The 22,102-nt window shown below is 45.1% G+C and overlaps 1 protein-coding gene across 2 annotated transcripts in view; it reads left to right on the forward strand.

The window, feature by feature from the left end:
- The window catches only part of LSAMP (limbic system associated membrane protein), a 1,027,936-nt gene that overhangs the window by 873,672 nt on the left and 132,162 nt on the right, over positions 1 to 22,102 (forward strand). The window contains exon 5 of one of the 2 annotated variants that reach the window (XM_085621152.1): positions 8,659 to 8,779. In XM_085621152.1, coding sequence (XP_085477278.1) covers positions 8,659 to 8,779 — 121 coding nt within the window. The remainder of the gene's footprint in view (positions 1 to 8,658; positions 8,780 to 22,102) is intronic. The other variant, XM_085621151.1, reaches the window with a different exon arrangement.

Raw genomic sequence — 22,102 nt, forward strand, 5'->3', positions numbered from 1 at the left:
CTAGAGAGTGAGGTAGTGATGTTTTGAGAGAGAGAAGTTGTGAGAATAGGCGGAGGCTATTGGGATTTCTGCTGGTATAAGGAGCATGGGACACCATGATGAAACATGAAAGTCACAGACACTGGTAAACACGTTTTCATCTAAAACGGAAGTGTGATTCTGTGATCTCTGTTGGCAAAAGACGAGGGGGCTCCGTGCCGGTTAAAGGATGCCAAGGTATTGCCGGTATGATGCAGTCATGTGACAGAAGAAAAAGAATGGTCTGTCTCTGCTGTAACAGGGAACTCTGGGAGCAATCTGCGGGTAGAAGACTGAAGGATCGGCATCTCCACTGATAATAAGATGCCAGGGCAGAGAGTAAGGGCGATCGGGGGCAGTGTATGTGTATACCGCTTGTCTCCATGATGACAAGAGGGAGGCCAGAAGGACCCGTGGGATATTTAAAGTGGATGGAAATATGGTGGCATCATGTACATTCTTTGGAAAGGAGGATCCTCGGGAGACTTGGGGTGACATATGGAGTGGTAAGCATGTAGTGGAAGGATCGGGTGTACGGATTGGGAAGGGGCATGACGCTTCCCCTACAATGAATCTCGGCATTGGGTTGTGTGCAGCGCTACACACCGATCCCTGAAACGGGCGTAAATGTCGTGCAATGTATCCGATCTAAGGAGGCCTGGGGGCACTGTGTAGGTTTACCGAGGCCCTCAGGGCGCTGGACAACGAGAGAGGTGATGAGTTCGCATGTGGGCACTGTGCAGGTATAGCCTAGGAGGCCGGAAGTACTGTACTCGTGTGTGTAATTACATACATATGCAGCGTGGCACTACGCTCGTTTAAGAGTGGCCTGGGAGCTGGCGGTCAAGGGTAACAACCTGTCTGAGGCCCAGAGCTGTCAGAGCTCCAACGGGGGGAGGTTCATCTAAACGACCCCGCCAACTGTCCTTAAAGACTAGATAGGCCCCCCACCCTCTGTCACCGGCTCCCTGCGCCTCTTGCTTACCGTTGGTGCCCGGGCTGCGACCGCGCCGGGCTCTACTCCTCCTCCACCCGCCGCCTCTCCCTACCCTGAGCCAGCGCTCAGACTGTTTTTTTTATTTCTCCAGGAGTGACGGAACGCCCCGCCCCCTGGCACCAGGCTCCGCCCACACCTCAGGCTGCCGGCGGAGGGGCTGGCTCTTCGTGACGTCATCGCGGCATTTCACAAGGCAGCGCGCGAAAAGCCATCAAGGCAGAATAGACATTAGAAACAAAAGAAGGACAGAAAGTGAAACCTACCTCAGCTAGACGACGGACAACAGCAACACTATCAGTTATTAGAAAGAAACATTCGACCAGAAGTTAGCCGCTAACATTTAAACTACAGCTTTCAAATACGGCGGATGACTGTTAGCAATAGATTCTATGTAAATGTTTAGGAATTTACTACAACTAAATTACTTTGATATCGGCCAAGCTGGCGGCACCCCATGAGGCTGACGTCAAACGTTTTCAGGGAGCTTATCACTTTAGCGTTTAAAAACGTTTAAAAGCGTGTTTAAAAACAAATAAAATTGCCTAAAACATACCAAAAACAAGCACACTACCCCGATACTACACACACCACTGCCTTTCTCCGAGGCGAAGCAGAAATGCCTCGGAGAAAGGCAGGGGCGATTTCGGATTCGGGGGCATGTTTTTCTTTTCTCTCCTCTTGCCATTGGCTGGAGGAGAGAATGAGAAAAGTAGCAAAAAACACGCCCCCGAATCTGAAAAGGACGGGGCCTGTTCGGAGAGACAAACCTCTTCTCCAATGGCTGGCCAGCATTCAAGAGGCCAGCCAATGGAGAAGAGGGGAGAAGAGGGGCGGGTTCAAGCCCCTCTTCTCCAAGTCATTAAATCTCGCAAGCGAGACTGCGCAAGCGCAGCCTTCGCTAGCCGAGACCTAAAAGGCAGCTTGTGGTGAGAAGAGAAGAAATACAGCTTGTGAGGAACGTCGTTTAAAAATCAGGAGGGCAAAGAAGAGGCTGCAGGATGCTCAGAGCTGGACATGTGTCCCCTCGAACAGAAGCCCTGAATGACATCAACGTTTTGTATGTCAATCTAAGATAAAATGAGAGTCGACCAAAAGACAGGATTGAGAGAAAGAAAAGGACGAGGTGGAACAGCAAAGGGTAAGCAGGGAGGCATCGCTTGGACGCGGGGATAAGTGGCGACCACGGCATCTTTGCGTGGAAGGACAGGGCAGCCATCGACTCAAGGCAGGGGGTAGTTTTGTGGCTCTTCAGGTGCCAGGGGCCCAGCTGTGCCCAGAGGTTCCCTCATGGCTGGTGGTAGACCCAGAGTATGATTAGCAATGAATCCCCACACTTAGTGCTGGGAGGAGACGTGCGCAGTGTGGAAGAGCCTCTAATCCTGGCAATGGCTCGTGGCGCGAGTGTCTCTTGGGGACAAGGTGACACATCCAGAGGTTACATCTTCATTTATCTGGAGAACAAGTTCACATTTTGCATCAGCCCTGAAAGAAAGGCAGTGAGCCAAGAACACAGAGACCAGGATAAACACTCAGAGTAAAGAATCTTAGGTGGTAAATTTAATTAAATTGGTCGCGGTGAGCCTCCTTCTGCACAGAGAATAGCTTATTTCATCTAGTTTCTCCTTTTCTTAACACTGTCAGAATCATATTTTTAATTTCTTCCTTCAAGGGTTGCAGGAAGCAGCTGGTTATACTGCTGAAGGGTTAGGTGTTGAAACACTTTCCATCTGATGGCCTGTGAAAATAAAACAAGCATTTGCGGGGTCTCTTTGTCAGTCTTTAAAGTGCTAATGCATGCACAGCAAGCCTGGGGAATTAAAACGCCTGGGGCACATGCATAAGTGGTACAGGAAGAAGCAGAATATGAAGAAACATGGCTTAAATAATGCCCATTTATGCAGGCCGGTGTTTGCATACATCAGCACACTAAGATCAGGCCTATTGGCTTTGTCAATGTTTGTAAAGCCAATAGGTAACTAACATTAAGAACAGCTATGTTTTGCACACCAACAAAAAATGTTTAAGATGCAACGCCCTCCACAATGATTTCACCCAACACACACAAAAAAACAACCCATGTTCATCGTTCTCTCACACACCATTGAACACACACCAAGCACACTTTCCTGCAGAAGAGCACTTCATTGTGTATGTCTCTTCTTCTACTTTTATACACATGAATTATTCCTGGAACATTCTGTATATGTCAACTCAAGAATCTACGGTCTTGTCCAACACATTACAATTTGTAATGATGTCAACGTACTGGGGATGGATTCCAGACTGGCGGTAGTGTGAGTCCTTCTGTGCCAAATTGATCCCCAGAGATCAATGGAGCATATCAGCAAGGCGAGGCGATAAAATTATCGTCGCTTTAGCGTCCGTTCTCGGACGAAAAGCGGCGATAATTTTATCGCCCTATCAGCATGGACACGCTAACGCGTGAATCCATGCCTTAGTGCCTGTTTACTGAACGCCCAGCTTTGCATCTCTATTGAGATGCAAAGTGGGCGTTCCGTCCCGAAATAACTGGAGAAATGTCGCTAACCGACATTTCTCCAATTATCAAGGGAATCGCTAAGAAGCATAGCGATAAGAAAAGTAGCGCTAACCATGGTTATCGCTACTTTCCTTATGCCTGCTTTAATTCTGACTTAGCCATGATATCCAATGGGAGGTGGATGACATGGCTAAGACCACCCTGCCCTATCAGCAAGGTATCGCCGGTCACAGTGCGATTATCGCTGGATTTCCAGCGATAATCACACTGTTTTCCAGCTAACGCTTGCATTTCTATCGCTTTGGAGATCAGCATTGCTGATAGCACGCTATCTCCGCGATAGAAAGCAGCGATAGCCGGCGATAATTATCCTAGCGCTAAGTGCGCTTAGCGATAATTATCGCCGGCCCTTGCTGATATGCCCCTAAAGGAGATGTAAAAAGAGAAAGGACAGGGAAACCATACTCACTAACGGAACCAGGGTAATGGTTATATAAGGGGAAACAACGTTTCCTGTGGACTCATAAAAAATTATTCAAGCAATATAATTTGCACAATCGCAATAAAAAGAGGGTAGAATAATGTCAGAGGGCAAGGAACCACCAACACATTTGTACAATTATGACTTGTTTTATAAACACACCAGCTTATTATATACATTGTTTAAATTTACAATAGACCAGATATTTGTGCACTCTGTCCCAAAGTGAAAAATGGAACCTAATCGTAAGTGACAGGGTGTATATTTATATACAAGGTTTCCATAAATCTTAAAAGGCGACCATTCTTGTATAATTTCTTTGTAAACAGCAACTGTATATAATAATACGTGCTGGGCAATGGTTCGCTCTTTCAGCTTGTCGACGGCGTTTCGACCCTCTATCAGTACGTTAACCGTTGTTTCCCCCTAAAGGAGATGTAGGCGCCTATAGATTGGGGCCCTTATGTAGTCTATATAGAGTTATGAGACAAGCTATGAGACAAACCTCTCTTTCCACATTAAATTAACATTTATCGGATAGGTATTGACGGCCTCATTTACGCAGTTTTGCCGTAGGACAGCGCCGCAAGCTTTCATGGGGAGCTTCCCTACGGCAAAAGAGAAGGGCAGGAATGCACATGTGTATCAGATATTCCGCATTCCTGTCCTTAATCCCATACGCTGGCACACAGTGGGCTGCCGTGCGCCAAAGCAGACACCTTTGCACCATGGTTGAAGAATGGATGATAATTGTTGTGCAGGAACTGTAACCTTCCTGCACAAAAACAATCACAACAGGCTCTTTGCTCTTTTCATGTGTGCTGCAGGACACACAGAAAAAGGAAAAACGAGTAGAAATATAGATATTTCTCTTTGTTGTGCCTCCCTTACACCAACACCCCAGGGGAGGCATACTTTTTTTGGCGCTGCCCCAGAGTTACGATTTCTCATAAATCTGGGGCAGTATCGAAAAGCCATGGATGTTGCTGGGAACTCCCTCAGCAGCACACCCCTTTAATGCAGAAAACTTTGTTAAAGGGAACCATATTTATGAAGCAGCATTAGGCCCAAAAAAGTGGCTTAGTGCTGCCTGGTAAATATGGAGCAGGATCCTGCACCACGAAACGTCACGAAAAGTAAGGTTCCGGCAGTGCAAGGAGCCTCATAAATGAGGCCCTGAGTCTCCGGTCTCTTTAAAGGCTGGTACTTCACAGCTAGAGCATGTACCGTCATCGGCTCCCATGACCAAGCTGTGTAGGGGTACACGACCTGCGCTCTTTAGAGGCACCCTTCACTATCGATTGAGTTCTGAGACAAGGTATGGTAAGAGCTTAACACAGGTTCTTTTTTTTAATCGAGGTTCTCATCTAATTAAAGGATACTACTACAGAGTTAAGAGCATGTCACATCATAGCCTCCCTTGGCCAAGCTTTAGGAACTTGAACAATATCTCGGCTTATGACCTTCTCATTATCGAGACCTAGACAGGATGAGATCAGTTGATGGTCCACCCAACACAAGCCTTACATAGAGAGAAACTGTGCAGGAGCTTTTGACGAGATGGTTGTGGGATTACAGTTCCGCTTGGGAAGAAAGGCAAAGTTTATAAGTTCTGCAATTTGTGAAATAGCATAGTACATGTACATACCACAATATTCCCTCTAGAAACACATTTTCTAAAAAATAAAAATAAAACGTTTTGTGGGAGTATTCGCTTACTGAAAGTAGGTTTTGCTTGGGGTTTTTCTCCCATCAAATCCTACTTTGAATAAGTATTTTCACAAACTTTCACTATAAACTTTGGGAAGATCACAATGTACAGAGTTAAAATAAACTTAAGAGTAGACGACAATTTCAATGACCCCCTACTACATGCGTGATCTGTTCTGAAATTCTGTAATGGGACGAGAATGGCAAGAAAATCTCTGCCTAAATAAAAATGGGGCATCTTAGTATCTTCTTGTGAGACTGTGTGGGTGAGTCACTGGCAGTGGTTACTACTCTAGAGCCTACAGCAAACACCAACTATCCCCAAATCTTGATTCTATCTGTCACTAGAATGTTATGGGGAGAGCAGTAACTCAACAGTTCAAACATTGTTTACAAAGGAACTACTTACTGGGGAACTATGAGCCTAATTCACAAAGGAAACTTTTGAGTAATTTTACACTTTTGAGTAAGTTTTGTATCAGTTGTATCTTCTGTTTATTGTTGACCAGTGCTCACAACCAACTCAGCTTGCTTATGTATGTAGCCAATGCCTCTTCCCATGAGGCACAGGGTCAAGACTGATTTGCATATGGCTGGGTTCAAACTAGAATGGCATGGTGAGCAAAAAAACAATGGATTTAGGCCCAGATCTCTGTACTGGGGTGAATGTATGACATTGTTCTGCATTCTGTCCATCAACTGTTGTTTTTCCCAATGCCTAGATACATTTTCGGGATGCAAGAAATTTCAGAGAACTATAGCGGTGTTGGCTTTCACCGCCCTTTAGTTACATCTATAAATGCTGGTTCCATTCTGACCTCGAAGATTTGTGACTTCCTCCAAATACTCTCTTCCGGTAAATAAAGTGAGAATTGTGGGATCTGGTGTCCACCATTACTATGGAGGGCGACTGGGTCCTTTGTCAACTGCGCCATCTCTCTCTCTCGTACATAGAAATTGTTGCTCATCAATGCAGTATCAGAGCACCAGAGGTGAGCTGAAAAAACGGATTGCAGACAAGTAGGGGTTGTCCAATCTCCAGGTCTTAATAGAGCGTTAGACTATGCTTATCATGTGGTCCTTCTCAGTCTCAGGCATCTGTCATGCTATTCCCAACATGTTCTTCATTTAAAACTCTGTTGTGCCACCATAAAAACCCCTGTCAATAGAAAACACTCTGTGGCATATTTATGGCTAGTGATGCAGTGCAGCTCCGCAAGTCACCTTTCTGCGCTGCATTACTGAGAAAGGGCAGGAATTTGCCATATTTAGGGCAAACGATGCTGTCCTGACATTTCTCCCTGTGCTGGTGCACGATGGGCCGCCTAGAGCCAACGTAGTCACCCTTGCACCAGGGTGGAAGGGTGCCTGCATTGAATGCAGGATTGTTTTTGTGTCAGAAGGAAAACTTTCCTGCTCCAAACCAATCGTGAGAGGGGGTTTCCTCTCTCTATGTGTGCTGCAGAATGCAACACACATAGAAAGAGGAGAAACAAGGACAAATAAAGATATTTCTTCTTGTTGCGCCTCTCCTGGGAAACCGTAAGATTTCAGCGCATTCCCAGGTTTACAAGTCCTAGTACCTACATTTTCACAATTTACCTCGATGCTGACTCTTTCCACGCGCTGACGGCTCCCAACTCTCCACCGAAAGCTGCCATGTTCTTAACTCAACTCCACAGGCTAACCCAAGCTTACAGGCTTGAAACAGAGTGAGAGTGAGTGACCACAACTAGAAAGCAAATTCTTTCTGAATTGGATCTTAAGGTGAAGATCCATCAGAACAATATCCTGGAGGTGATTTCTTGGCTCCCAGACAAGCACTGTACCTGGACCCAGAGTCATGCAATAAAATTGAGAACCTTGACTAGCGACAATGCACGAGACGCATCATCTTGTTTGGGAACCGTGGCGAGAATTCCATGAAAAGACAGTGAGGAATAGAAGTCCTTATTTAGTTCGTCAGTTTTTGAGCATGTAAAGAGAGGCCATCTTTCACAGACTGCACTCGTGGGTTTTAGGTCACGTGACAGCAGATCCTCCAATGGAAGGAGAGCATCTGTTATCAGAAGATGCAAGGAGTATGGTGGTTGGATAAACAGATGTGAAACTATCATGGCTACATTGTCCGCCTGAGTGGCAGACATTTATCCTTGTTTTGAGGTTCTGCAAGGATCAAGTAGCAGTACTTGCCAACATGTATTTAGTGGCTCTGCAGGCTAGAGTTACTCTTTAATAGATTTGGACAAAGATTAGAATGCTCAGCTTCTGCTTCCGGTTAGCCCACCACCCTGAAATTCAACGCTCTCACGAGGTCCTAAACTGAACCACTGGAGTTAATGTGTCATGGGGGATTGGGGGGTGGGGATGTAGGTTGTTACTGTAACTCAAAGCTCCACAATGACTCCCATAAAGCTGTAATACCCGGGAGCAGAGATGGATGGTCTGGTGAGAAGGGCTACCTTCCACTGGGACCAAGGATTGACCCCTGAGAGACGAGTGTTTTTTGGAGGTTCCCAGAGCAATGAACCCAATGACCAAATAGGGCAGGCGGCCCTGGTTAATCGTTTCCCAACAAATGTAATGTGAAATGACGCCAGGATGAAATGTTTAACCCTATACCAAACTATCAGTAATTCTGAATGTATCACTTGTATTTCATTTCGCTAAATGTTCTCTAGTTTTTTATAAGTTTGTTAATTCACATGGATTTTTTTTTTAATAGTAATAGTAAGTAGGACTCAAAATGTATGCTCGGTGCTGTTGCTCTGCGCCGCATTGAATTCCCAGTGATTTTAGACACTGAAGGTAGAGTTTGAAGATACCCTCTGAAACCTCATAGTTGTTTTTCATGCTGCATTGTTTTGCGATTTCCGCTGCGTGCTCTGTGCTTTATTTTGTGTGTGGTCAGGAGCATGGACGGTGACAGTCTTTCTTTTATTTCTCTTACAGTTCCTCCAACCATCACGGAGTCCAAAAGTTACGAGGGCTTCATGGGGAAGCCCGCCTTCCTGCGCTGCGAGGCTTCAGCGGTGCCCACACCTGAGTTTGCCTGGTACAGAGACGACACCAGGTAACTGTTTATAACAAGCCCTTGATTGGTGGTGATGTTTTACTGCCATAGACCCTGCAGGCAGTGGCCAAAAGGGACTCAAGCCCTCCTCTGCTAAGGGACCCATCACGCCATCTTCAGAAGACTTTGTAACCTAGAGCTGGGAGTAGTCCTTCAAGTGCCAGACTAATGTTGGTACTCCAGCTGCCACCATACTTACACAATGTCAGGTGCCCTCAGTTCTTCTCAGTGTAAGGCCTGAAAGACCAGGCACTTACATATGTATTCTTAAAAACATGGAAAATATAGTCACTACCACAAAAAAAAACAGCCCCAAACATTGTCGCCATGCCTGCAGAAAATACCCATTCCTGCATAAGCTACATACTCCTTTGCACTACACATACTCACTGTCACAAAAAGAGCCAATTCTTAGAGAATGCATCCACTCTTAGACAAGGGTGCCATCTCCTACAGAATCCATCCTTAAACTATCTTTGCCTGTGGCACGTACACAATCTAGTCACTCTTACAAAGTGAATGTAGTCATACTAAACAAACCCATTCAGACTCAATATATTGATTATTTCAGAATTAATCAACTTTACACACTCATCCCACTTTTAAAGAAAGTAGTAATGTCTAAATAAGTTGCTGCTTACATATACATAATTTAAAAACTTGTCCCTGCTTCCACTTGTAGATCAAATCCATTCTTACTAAAAACGTATCCATGTTCACAGATTACTGACTATTTCAGGAAATACGAATTCTCACAGATTGTGTTTACTCCCAAAGAAACACCCACTCTCACAGAACACTACCGTCCTCACACACTGTTCTGGCTCTTCCTGTACATGCCGAATATATATACTGTACCTACTCTCACAGAATGTTTTCACTCCCACTGCACATATCCTTTATTACTACTAAATATACTCACTGTCACTCCTCTGGAACAAATCCCTCAGACAGAATGCTTCCACTTTACAGAATGTGCCCATCTTCACTAAATATACTCACTCCCACAGAACATACCCATCATTACTAAATGCACTCACTGTCACTCCTCTAGAGAAAATCCCTCAGACAGAATGTTCACACTTTACATAATGTGCCCACCGTCACTAAATGTACTCACTGTCACTCCTCTAGAGCAAATCCATCAGACAGAATGTTCACACTTTACAGAATGTGCCCATCTTCACTAAATATACTCACTCTCACACAACATACCTATCATTACTAAATGCACTCACTGTCACTCCTCTAGAGAAAATCCCTCAGACAGAATGTTCACACTTTACTCTGTCTTTGACGACCAAGTCCAGTTTTGAGCACTTTCGTAAGATGTTGAAAACCTGGCTTTTTAATCAATAGGTCTTCCATCACTCTTTTGATTATTTTGAGTTCCTTCAGGTGGCGCCGGGAAACCCTTGGGTAGCTGAGCGCCTTATAAAAGTAAATAACATAATAAATGTACTCACTGTTACTCCTCTAGAGAAAATCCCTCAGACAGAATGCTCACACTTTATAGAATGTGCCCACCGTCACTAAATATACTCACTCCCACAGACATACCCATCATTACTAAATGCACTCACTGTCACTCCTCTAGAGAAAATCCCTCAGACAGAATGTTCTCACTTTACAGAATGTGCCCACCTTCACTAAATGTACTCACTGTCACTCCTCTAGAGAAAATCCCTCAGACAGAATGTTCACACTTTACAGAATGTGCCCACCTTCACTAAATGTACTCACTGTCACTCCTCTAGAGCAAATCCCTCAGACAGAATGTTCTCACTTTACAGAATGTGCTCACCTTCACTTAATGTACTCACTCTTCCAGAACAGACCCCTCTTACTCAACGGACCCGCAATCTCAGAAATTACCCATTCTCAAGTAAGATGATGATAAATCTACTCCCTCTTACAGAACAGGACCCCCGCTACAGAGAGCGCCCACTAACACACTATTTGCCCATTCCCACAAAACATGCCCATCATCACAAAATGTCTTTATTACCCAAAAACATGCCCTCTCCTCTGGAATGCACCAATTCTCACGGAATGCACCCACTCTCACACAGAGCAGGCCCATCATAGCTACTTGTACTCACTTTTCCTGAACAAGCCTCTATTATAGATTGCGCCCACACTCACAGAAAACACCAAATCATCACAAAATGTACCCACTAATTATCTCTAAATGGGCTCACAATTCCCCTTTCTTACACAACTTACCCACTTTCACAGAATCTACCCATTCTCACAAAACATGCCCATCATTGCCTTACTCTCACTATTCTAGAACAGTCACTCACTTACAGAATTTTCCCACTCTACAGAATGTTCTCACTGTCACGTAACACTCCCGATCACTAAATGTACTTACTCTTCCAGAACGTACCCTCTCCTCTACAACACACCCATTCTCACAGAATGCACTCACTCTCACATATTATACCCATTGTCACTAAGGGTCTTATCTATGAGGCCTTGCAACACTTTTGTGCCGCCGTTGCATCACACCGGCGACATAAAAAATGCGCCATGTTGCACCCTATTTACAAAGTGACTCTATTATGGAATGCTCCCATTCTCACTAAATACATCCACTCTCACATAGCATGTTCATCATGACTTCATGTACTCACTCATCCATATTATGGGCACCACTACGATGGTATGCGGGGCCACCCGCCAGGGGTGCGGCGGTCCCGCTGTGCCTATTATGATGCGACCGCCTCCCTGGCGGTCGCATCCTGCATTTTGAACATTGTGGCGGGCGATTCTTCAAGCAGCACCTGCCACAATGTCCAAGATGCATGTTGTGCATTGGCATGCACAACGTGACAGGCACCGCGTGGTGCCTGCCACCTTGTGTATGCCAATGTTGGGGGGTACCATAGGTACCCCCCAAGTGCAGCCCCCCACCCCCTGGAGGACCGCAACAGGCCCCCGAAGCGAAATCCGCATGCCTTTCCATGGCGGAGTCTCCGCCATGGAATGGCATTGAAAAAGCCATATGCTAATATGGATGGCGGTGTCTGCAGGGCACCGCCACATGTTAAGGGCCTTTTCTGCCTGGTCAAGAATCCGACCGGCGGAAAAGCGGCGGACTGTCTTTCCGTCCACCGCGGTGCCCCATCTCATACAAATATGGCGGGGGTGACACGGGGCTATCTAGCGGGCGGACCGCCACTGCTGGGCCGACGGTGACCACCGCCTGCCCAGCGGTGGCGATCCACCCGTCATGCTAATGACCCCCTATGTCCTCTCATTTTCACAGAATCTAGTCACTCTCACAAAATGTACCCACTCGCTTAGAACAAGTCCATCATCACTAAATGATAGGTGTGCCTTCCTTACAGAATGCATCCACTCTTACCGAATGTGTCAACTCTCATAGAAGATGACAATCATCACTTTGTTATGGTCTTATGCTTCCTCTCATACCAGACTTACTCATGCACAAAATGAACTTTAACACCAAGTGCAGCTACTCCTCAGATACGTGTCCATGCTGCACAATGCACCTAGACTCACACAATCCATTCTCTCTAACAGAACATGTTCACTCTCACTGGGTTGCTAGCCCACTGAGTGAGAACAAACAACCCAAACCACTACCTCCTAATGTACTGGCTTGCAAAATGTAGCATCATTTTGGATGCTTCTTCATATATTGAAGGTTTGTTGGGGTCCTTGTTAGGGTCATATTAAGCAGAGCCCCTGGATGTTCCCTCCTTGAGTGATCAGCTGTTACAACAGTGAGGGGTCCAGAGAGGTTGGAGGGTGATCGTGCATGTCTGTGCACATTGGACCCCACACATATGGGCTCAAAGGCATGATATATCATGTTTTTACTTGGCTGGCCATCAGCAGAACTGAATAATGGGGAGATTGTAGCGGCCTAATGCGAGATAACAGAGTAATTTGTTTCTACTTTTAAGCACAACATTTTCATACAGAAATTATACTCAAAGCATATTTGTAACATTTTACAAAAGTAGAGTACATAAATCTAGTTAAAAAAGAAGGCGGAGTCCTTTTGTTTTTTTAATATATTTGTATCTTGTACGGGTCTTACTTCCCTCAATGTAGTGGAACAGTCCATTGGTGGCATAATTCTGCGCAAGTAAAAATATTGTTTGAAAAATGGTGAAGATGCTCTTGGTCAACCGAAGGGAAGAGCGCACAGGTTACATTTTCATCCAGTCGCGGTGCTGCGTCACATTGCACACTCCTTTGTATTCAAGCATGCCCAGCTTCAGTTCTCAAGGAGTGCATGGGGCCAGTCTGACTTGCTTCTGCACAGCACTGTATACACGCCTTCGAAAAACTCATAATTGAGCTCTACGTTGTGCCCAAGACACCGCTCTCTGCAATGAAATTGTGGCAACTGAACGCTGACCATTGAAAATGGTGAGCAGAAACCTCATCCCACCGCTGTCACTCATATTTGGAGGGTGCAGTGAGGTGAGGTGCACAGGAGGATGTGCTGACTAAGGCACTATTGCACCGCCACATCATCCCACCGCTGTCACTCATATGTTCAGGGGGCAGTGAGGTAAGTGGTACAGTAGGATGCTGTGGTCTGGTACTGACAGAGCCACATTTGCACCACCACATCATCCCACTGCTGTCACTCATATGTTGAGGGTGCAGTGAGGTAAGGAGTGCTGGTGGGTGGCAGTCTGGTACTGACTGAGCCACGTTTGCAACGCCACCTCATCCCACCGCTGTCACTCATATGTTGAGGGTGCAGTGAGGTAAGGAGTGCAGGAGGATGTTGTGGTCTGGTACTGACAGAGCCACATTTGCACCACCACATCATCCCACCGCTGTCACTCATATTTTGAGGGTGCAGTGAGGTAAGGAGTGCTGGTGGATGGCAGTCTGGTACTGACCAAGCCACGTTTGCACCACCACATCATCCCACCAATGTCACTCATATTTTGAGGGTGCAGTGAGGTAAGGAGTGCTGGCGGATGGCAATCTGGTAATGACCGAGCCACATTTGCACCACCACATCATCCCACCGCTGTCACTCATATGTTGAGGGTGCAGTGAGGTAAGGTGTACAGGAGGATATACAGAATGATCCACATTTCTGCCACCACATAACCCTGCTGCTGTCACTCTTATACTGAGGGCACAGTGAGGTAAGGGGTACAGTAGGATGTTGTGGCCTGGTACTGCATTGTGCAGTAGGTGCAGTCAAAAGTTGATCTCTTGTGTCAACACAATCCCCCATGTGAATGAACCACGTTTGCAGTGGTAGACTGTGGCGTCAGAAACACTGCACATAGGTAAGACTGTCCCTTCCAGAGCACGGATACTTTGCAACATCTCCAAAAACTGCCAACACTTTGTGGCAGTGGCTAGTGGGTGTGTCTGTCCAACTCTAGAGCAACTTGCTCCAAAATCAGAATATTCTTAGATCTTGCCTACGTCAGGATACTGGGTGCACCCTCCTGCTCTATTGCCAAAATACGGCTTCAGGAGCCAGAGCTCCATTCGAGCCCATAAGCAGCAACGCATAATTGATATTTGTGAACTTCACGTCAAATGCGCACATTTCCGACAACTAAAATAAACAATTTGTACGTTTGAATAACTTCCCCACCGCTGGTGCTTTTGTTGCGCGTGGAGCTTGTTTTCTGGCGCGCTCCAATGGCACGGGTGCCCTGTGAGGTTCGTTGTGACTGGCGCTTTGTCGAGTGGCCCGTGGGCCTTTACCCCCACGGCTTCCAATGAGAGAAGGGAGTACTTTAACAAAGCGTTCCTGCTCCCGCCCCCTCGAAGCTTCCAGCTGGTGCGGCATTCTGCCGAGGAGGGATTTTCCCAGTTGGAGGGGATTTAATAAAACACAAATGAATGTTACTGTAAGTCATCGCCATTTACTGGCGACAGAAAGTGCAATTTTTTATTTTTTGTCAACTTGTCAGGTGATAATTACCTGCTGCCGGCAATCGAGGCTCGGAGTGATGCCAGCATAAATAAAATCCCAGGTTATACCACTCGATGAGAGTTACCAAGCATAGGCGTAGCTTGCCCTCAGCAACGGGGAAGTGCCGCGAGAGTTCCTTCTGTAACCAAGGTGATGGGGAGCGCGGGGCTTCATGAATGGAGGAGGTACTTCTCCCCCGCTGACCCAGTCTGCAAAGAATCTCAGGTTCTGAAGGTCTTCTGTCCACTTGAGAGGACCATCAGACGCACCCTACAATTCCCCAGAGTCTACCGTCTTGGTGCGCCTCTAAAGAGAGAGTTCTCTACTCTACTTCTCAAGCAGTGGGAAATGGCGGCCATGTTACCTCTGGTTTTGTATGCTAAAACCTTCTTGCACAAAAGGTGATATTTAGGCAATGAAATGCACGGCCTTAGCTAAAGAAAGCATGGCTCAGGGTGCGCAGCGCTGTAGCCACAGAGTGAAGTGAGAATCCCCTCTTTGTAGATGTGTGATGAATACAAGTTAACATGTTTAAGCTAGGAAACTTTTCAAGTGCGTATTTTTGCAGGTTTATTCAACACGCCTAGGCGAAACAGAGGCCTACTTTTTTGGGTCAGGTGCATGGGTCTTGCCAAACTTTGGGAATTTGGGAATATTCCATTTTAGATGTGGTGGGGGGGACCTGGTTTCCAAAATTTGTATGACTTGGATCTTGGACAGAGCACACCATGGATTAGGTAGAGGGCACCAGACAAACCCCTTCTTTTAGATGCTCTCTTCCTACTGCCCTCTTCAGTGAGAACAAAGTGAGCTCTGGGCACTAGACCAGAGCTTGTCTGTCCACTGCAGCACGGCCATTGGCCACACCTCCAGCAAACCGCTTGGAAGGCCAGGCTTGGAAAGGGAAGTGGGGGCTGTCTGTGTAATTAGAACCCATAGCGAGCAATAGGCTACCTATACCGTGGGTCTTTCCTCCCATCAAATGGTTTCGTGTAAAACCACCGCAGTGATGGTGAAATTGTACAACATTCATCAATTGTTCATCCTTCTGCTTAGCAAAAATCAGCAAGATCCCTTTCCAGTACTCCATCCCGCTTTCTTCGCTAGGGGTGCCTTGTTGATCTAAGCACTGGGCACATGGGCACTACAGCCACCTTATATACTTAATATGTCCCTAAGTGAGCTATGCAAAGCTCCTTACATGCTCTAAACTATCCTGCGGACATAGTCATTCACTAAAGTCACAAGTGCTGGGCAGGACACCTGTGGCCAGTCCATCTTAGGTGGACCTGAATGGCACACCTCAGCCAAATAGCCTCTCCCCCACCCAATAAGCACTGTCTTCTTCATTTAATCTGAACTCTTCTACTAAACGTATGGCGCTTCTAGGCACTGTTCCTACTAGCATATTCCTTTCCCACTTCACTCAGACATATGTCCTACCATCCCTCCCTTTTCTCTGCCATGCATACAATGGGGTCTCCTACTCCTCTCTGAAGATAGCAATACGAAGATTTGGACATACAGAAAAAAGAAGTCCCCTCTCCTCTCTTATGAGCAAAGCGCTGCAGAGATACAGGTCAAATTACTCCCTGAGCTCACCCATGACGCTAGCACCGCAAAGAATTGGGCGGCCATGCAAACGTGTCCCCCCGCCTCTATTGTGACCATAGCAGTACAAACATGTGTAAACACAAAAAGTGATGGGTTGAAAGCTTGAATTAATCTCGGGCACTCAAGTCATGCTCCAGTATGCTGACCGCGCCACTCTGGACCGAGACCAACCACGTGCAGATCAGACTCTTTTGTGATGGTGGCACTGGAAAGCTTTTAACACTCATGTAAAGGCGCTGTCCATTCTTTTTGGTGAATAGAACTCTACAAAAAAATACTTTCAATCCCACTATCTTGATTCAAAATAGCACCAAGGTGGTGCATGTGTGAGGTTATTGTGCACTTGTGTTGTATTTTGTACATCGACCTCATGTGTGGCTGCAGTGTTTTGTGCCCTGGGCTCCTTTAAGGCACTGTGACTCCCAGCTAAGCCTGAGTCACAAACCCTGTAAAAAAATAAATAATAATAAAATAGGGAGGTGTGGAGTCTCTTGGCCTCAAGGACCTTCACCCCATCTCCTCCCAACACAGCCTCAAGTCAGCTTCAGCTATGGACATAGAAGAAGGACTACTACCCCCCTTGTATCTTTAGGGCAAATAACATTGCATCGCATTGTATTCTAATTGTATTTATACAGCGCTTACTACCCCAACACGATGTTGAAACGCTTTATATGTTTACTTTATCCACCTGGGGCACTTGTTTCAGAATAATAAACTTTCCTCCGGTGGGTAACCAGGCCAGCTTGAGCTGAAAGTGGGAGCTTTCATTCTCCATACCATACACAGGAAGTGCCCCCCTCTCCCCCCCAACACTCAGTGGCGTAACGAAACTTGAGGGGGCCCCCCTGCAAAGTACATGGAGGGGGCCCCCCATTCTCCTCCCCAGTCAAGAGCCCTCAGGCCAGCGACCCGCCATACTGCAGGGGCTCACCCCAGCCATAAAAAAAGGATTCTGGTTCCTCTATTGGTCACCTCCGCCCTCTCTTCGAGCGATTTACATACATCAGTAAATGCTGCTGCGCCCTCAGCAAAGTTACATAACACTGCCTCCAGCCGGCCCACCAAACACATCCTCCAACTTGTTGACCCACCTTCAAGTGAAGACCGCTCAGTTAACCACCTCCAAACGCAGGTCACTTCAGTCGTGCCTGCTACTAACGCATCCATTACACTCTACCCTCACCCCTATGAAACCCGCAATTATGCTTTTCTGCCCGCCTTTAAAACCACCCCTCGGATGTCACTGCAAACCTGTGACCGCCGCCTACTGCTCCCCTGTCCATCACCCACAGAAAGACTGATGACCGGTCACCATCTAACCACTGCCTACCAGTAAAGACAGAGCCTTTCAGCTGCTGGCCTCCCCAATGCCACTATGGAAGTTTTAAAAATGTTGAACAATCTCTGCAACTGACCACCTCAAAACATTTCTTCCTGCTAGCCTATACGGCATCAAAGCCGTTCCTGCTACTTTTCATCCTCTGCATGATGCACACAATAATATCAAATGTACAAAGGGTCCGATTTTTGTTTCCTCACGCCAACATTAATTTACACTATGTACCCCACTAAACCATACCTGCTGTCAAAGGCAAACCAGATCCCATATGTAGCACCAGTCAACAAGTACCCCAAGGACAAACACCAGAGAGAATGAGCGATTCATGAATTAAACCTACAATGACAACGTAGCATTTCCCCACCAACTGTCAGCCCAGCGAAGTCTGCAACCGCACAGTAGCAATCAATACCAGCAACGTCTAAAGCGCATTTCCACTTCCTTTCTTTGGCAGCTCCTGATACATATACGTATGCCTTCTGGGCGCCATCTACCACAGACCACAGCATTCTTTGTCTCCCTAAGACTAACCGAATGCTGTCGGTGAACGCTTCTCTTCCCCCTTCCTTACTAATAACTAATGGAGGATAACGAAAAAAATATATAGTATTTTCTTATGCAAATAGCGTATCAAGCACTTGCTGCCCGCAGTCCTCGCCAGATCCACACAAATCAATATTCTGCTATCGCACCATCCTGTCACCCCTATTATTATCTGAAGATATTTTTTTATCCCTTCCTTGAACTGGGAAAAACAATACTTAAAAACAAGTTCCTTTAAAACCTTTGCTACTTACAGACTCGCAAAGCACTTCCTTGTTTTACTAACTGTTGTAAAGCAAACGGATAACTCATTCTAGGATTGGGATTGTTGTTTAGAGGTGTGGAAGTTAGTACTGAGACATAGGATGATTTTTTGCATACACTCGTTCTTCCCTGCATGCGCACACAAAGCAACATTACAATTTAGCTAAACAAATTGTTCAGAAATGTACCGCAAGGTAAAGAAACAGCCCAAATTATTTTTACAAAGAAAAATAGACAATCGTCAACTTTATACCCCATAAAAGCCTTAGCGTGCACAGCTTGCTCAAATCCACGCTACCTAATTCTACCAAACTCAGCACATTTGAACATCTCATAATTCCATGCCACACAATTTAACTATAAATAATTTAACCCTACATTCCATACCACATAATTACAATCCTAAAAATGAAAAAACATATATTTCTACTTCACTCCATACCACATAAGTCCACATCACATAATAACATTCCACACAACTTAATAGCACTCCAAACCACAAAATTACACTCCACACAACACAATTTAAGTATACATAATTCCACTTCAACCTATATAATTATACGTCACACAACATATTTACACTCAACTTTAAAACACAGAATTACCCTCCACAAAATACAACTCTGCAACATGCTACATAATTCCACTCCGCACAATTATACACCACACCATGCCACATAATTCCACACGTCTCACAATTACACAATTCATCCCCACACAATTCATCACACATAATTACTCCACATAATACCACTCAGCACCACATAATTACCCTCCACATAATTATGCTCTCATCCATATTGCATAAATACACTCCACATAAATCTAGTCTATGCCACGTAGCAACATTCCACATACACTCGTTCTTTCCTGCATACGCACAAAAAGAAACATTACAATTTAGCTTAACAAATTGTTCAGAAATGTACCGGAAGGTAAAGAAACAGCCCAAATTATTTTTACAAAGAAAAATAGACAATCGTCAACTTTATACCCCATGACATAAAAGCCTTAGCGTGCACAGCTTGCTCAAATCCACGCTACCTAATTCTACCAAACTCAGCACATTTGAACCTCTCATAATTCCATGCCACACTATTCAACTATAAATAATTTAACCCTACATTCCATACCACATAATTACAATCCTAAATATGAAAAAACATATATTTTTACTTCACTCCATACCTCATAATTCCACATCACATAATAACATTCCACACAACTTAATAGCACTCCAAACCACATAATTACACTCCACACTACACAATTCAAGTACACATAATTCCACTTCAACCTATATAATTATACGTCACACAACATATTTACACGCAACTCCAAAACACAGAATTACCCTCCACAAAATACAACTCTGCAAAATGCTACATAATTCCACTCCGCACAATTATACACCACACCATGCCACATAATTCCACACATCACAATTCCACAATTCATCCCCACACAATTCATCACACATAATTACTCCACATAATACCACTCAGCACCACATAATTAACCTCCACATAATTATGCTCTCATCCATATTGCATAAATACACTCCACATAAATCCAGTCTGTCACGTAGCAACATTCCACATAACTACACTTCACACCATGCCTCATAATACCACTCAACATAATTTTCACCCAGCAGCGAACACTTCCACGTCACACATTTCAACTCTACACATTTCCATTCCACACCACATAATTCAACAACAAACTACATAATTCAAACCAACAACAGAATTACATAACACACCACATACATCCAATCTACACCACAAAATTCCACATCATGCTATAATATTTAACAGCACACCACATAAGTAAACTCCACTACATACCACTCCACAACGCAAAATACCATTCCAGATAATCTCACTCCAAGACACACAATCCCACTCCATGACACACAATCCCACTCCACATAATTCCAGTACACTCAATACCACACAATTACTATACACATAATTACATTATTTCGCTACACAGATCCAATCCACACAACACAATTCCACAACTAACAATTCCAATCCAAACCACATATGTCCACTTGACACCACACACATTCACTCCACTCCAAGCAGAAAACACATAGGTAAAATACACTGTCCTTTACAATGTCAATAGCTCTAACTCTCACAAATGCGAGACCAATTGCATTGCAAATGCTTGTTTACCTTCCAATGCGACCGAGCAGATCCTGTTCATTTTTTTTATTTTTATTTATTTTATGGAGTTTTATATAGCTCGAACTTGACCCGTATCGGGTATCATAGCGCTTTACATGAGCACCAGTTGCGTTACATGAGGACACATTCATATTTGTTAGGCACAGGGAGATTAAGAGATTTGCCCAGAATCACAGGATGTTCAGCGTCATTGCTGAGACTTGAACCCAGTTCCCCAGATTCGAGGTCAACCGCCCTAGCCGTTAGGCCAACTCCTCTCCCAAGTATGAGCAAGAATAGGCATTCGAAGGGCTAAGCAGAAGAGCTGAAGTATGTAGATGTAAAAGTAGCGGAAGGTAGGTTCAAGTAGGAGTATGCAGGAGTAAGAGTGCAAGTAGGAGTAGGTAGGACTAAGTTAACGGTAATAAGGGCATTGGTAAATATGGTAGCAAAAGTAAGAATAGCAGTTAGAAGACGTAATAGGAGTAAGAGGAGAAATGAGTAAGAGCAGGAGGAAATAGGCGTAATAAATTGTAAGTGGAAGCAAGAGTATGTTGGAATAATAAAACGTAAGAGTGGGAACAAATATGAGGTGTAAGAGAAAGGTAAAATTAAGAGGTTAGTAAATTAAGTGCAAGATTAATGAAAGTAAGATTGAAAGAGACCAAGATGAGAAAAGAAAGACGAAGACAGCAAATCCTTCCATATTCTTCTACGACTCCAGTACTAACAAAGCGTGACATGCTTTTCAATTTATGCACACATCAGATGAAGAGCAAGGACCTTCCATTAAGCGCTATTGTAACACGCTTCAGTTGGTAACTTGCGTGCAGCTGAAATAGGTACAATTTATGTGTTTTATAGCGCTCACAAACAGCATAAGCGTGTTTCTTGGCACTATTTCAACAAAAGTTAACACTATGCCACTGGCAGAGGTGCAATTTGTTTTATTAATGGGTTGCACACAGACCGGTCTCTGTGACGTGCTGTTTGACGAAAAAGTGCAAGAAAAGACTTCTTAATACTACGTGAGCAGCACTTCAGAACTGTTTGGATAAAGCTTAGCCGATGCCCGGGAGCCGAATAGTGATTTTTGTGTGTCTCTGGCGCCCAGTAGCAGTGTGTTTACCCCGAGGGCCACATTTGGCATGTTCTGATTTGAACTCACCATTATAGAGAGAATGTAATACTAGGTCATTTTTTGTCACATGCAACAAGGGTAGTCAATCCCGGCCCCCTTTCTCTGTAGTCCCCGGCACCTGTTTAGAGGTGGACAGGAAGGAGCCCTCTCTCCTTCCAGCACAGCAAGCAAGTAATCAAGCATTGGCAAAGGTAAAATAAAACCAAGCTAGTGCCAACTAACACGAAGGGTGGGACGGGGAATGGTAAAATTGGGGGCAGGAGGCAGGCCCGGCTCCGGGAATTTTTATTTGGGTGGGCCA

The sequence above is a fragment of the Triturus cristatus genome, chromosome 8, assembly GCF_964204655.1.
Source record: "Triturus cristatus chromosome 8, aTriCri1.1, whole genome shotgun sequence".
NCBI classification, from domain to species: Eukaryota; Metazoa; Chordata; class Amphibia; order Caudata; family Salamandridae; genus Triturus; species Triturus cristatus.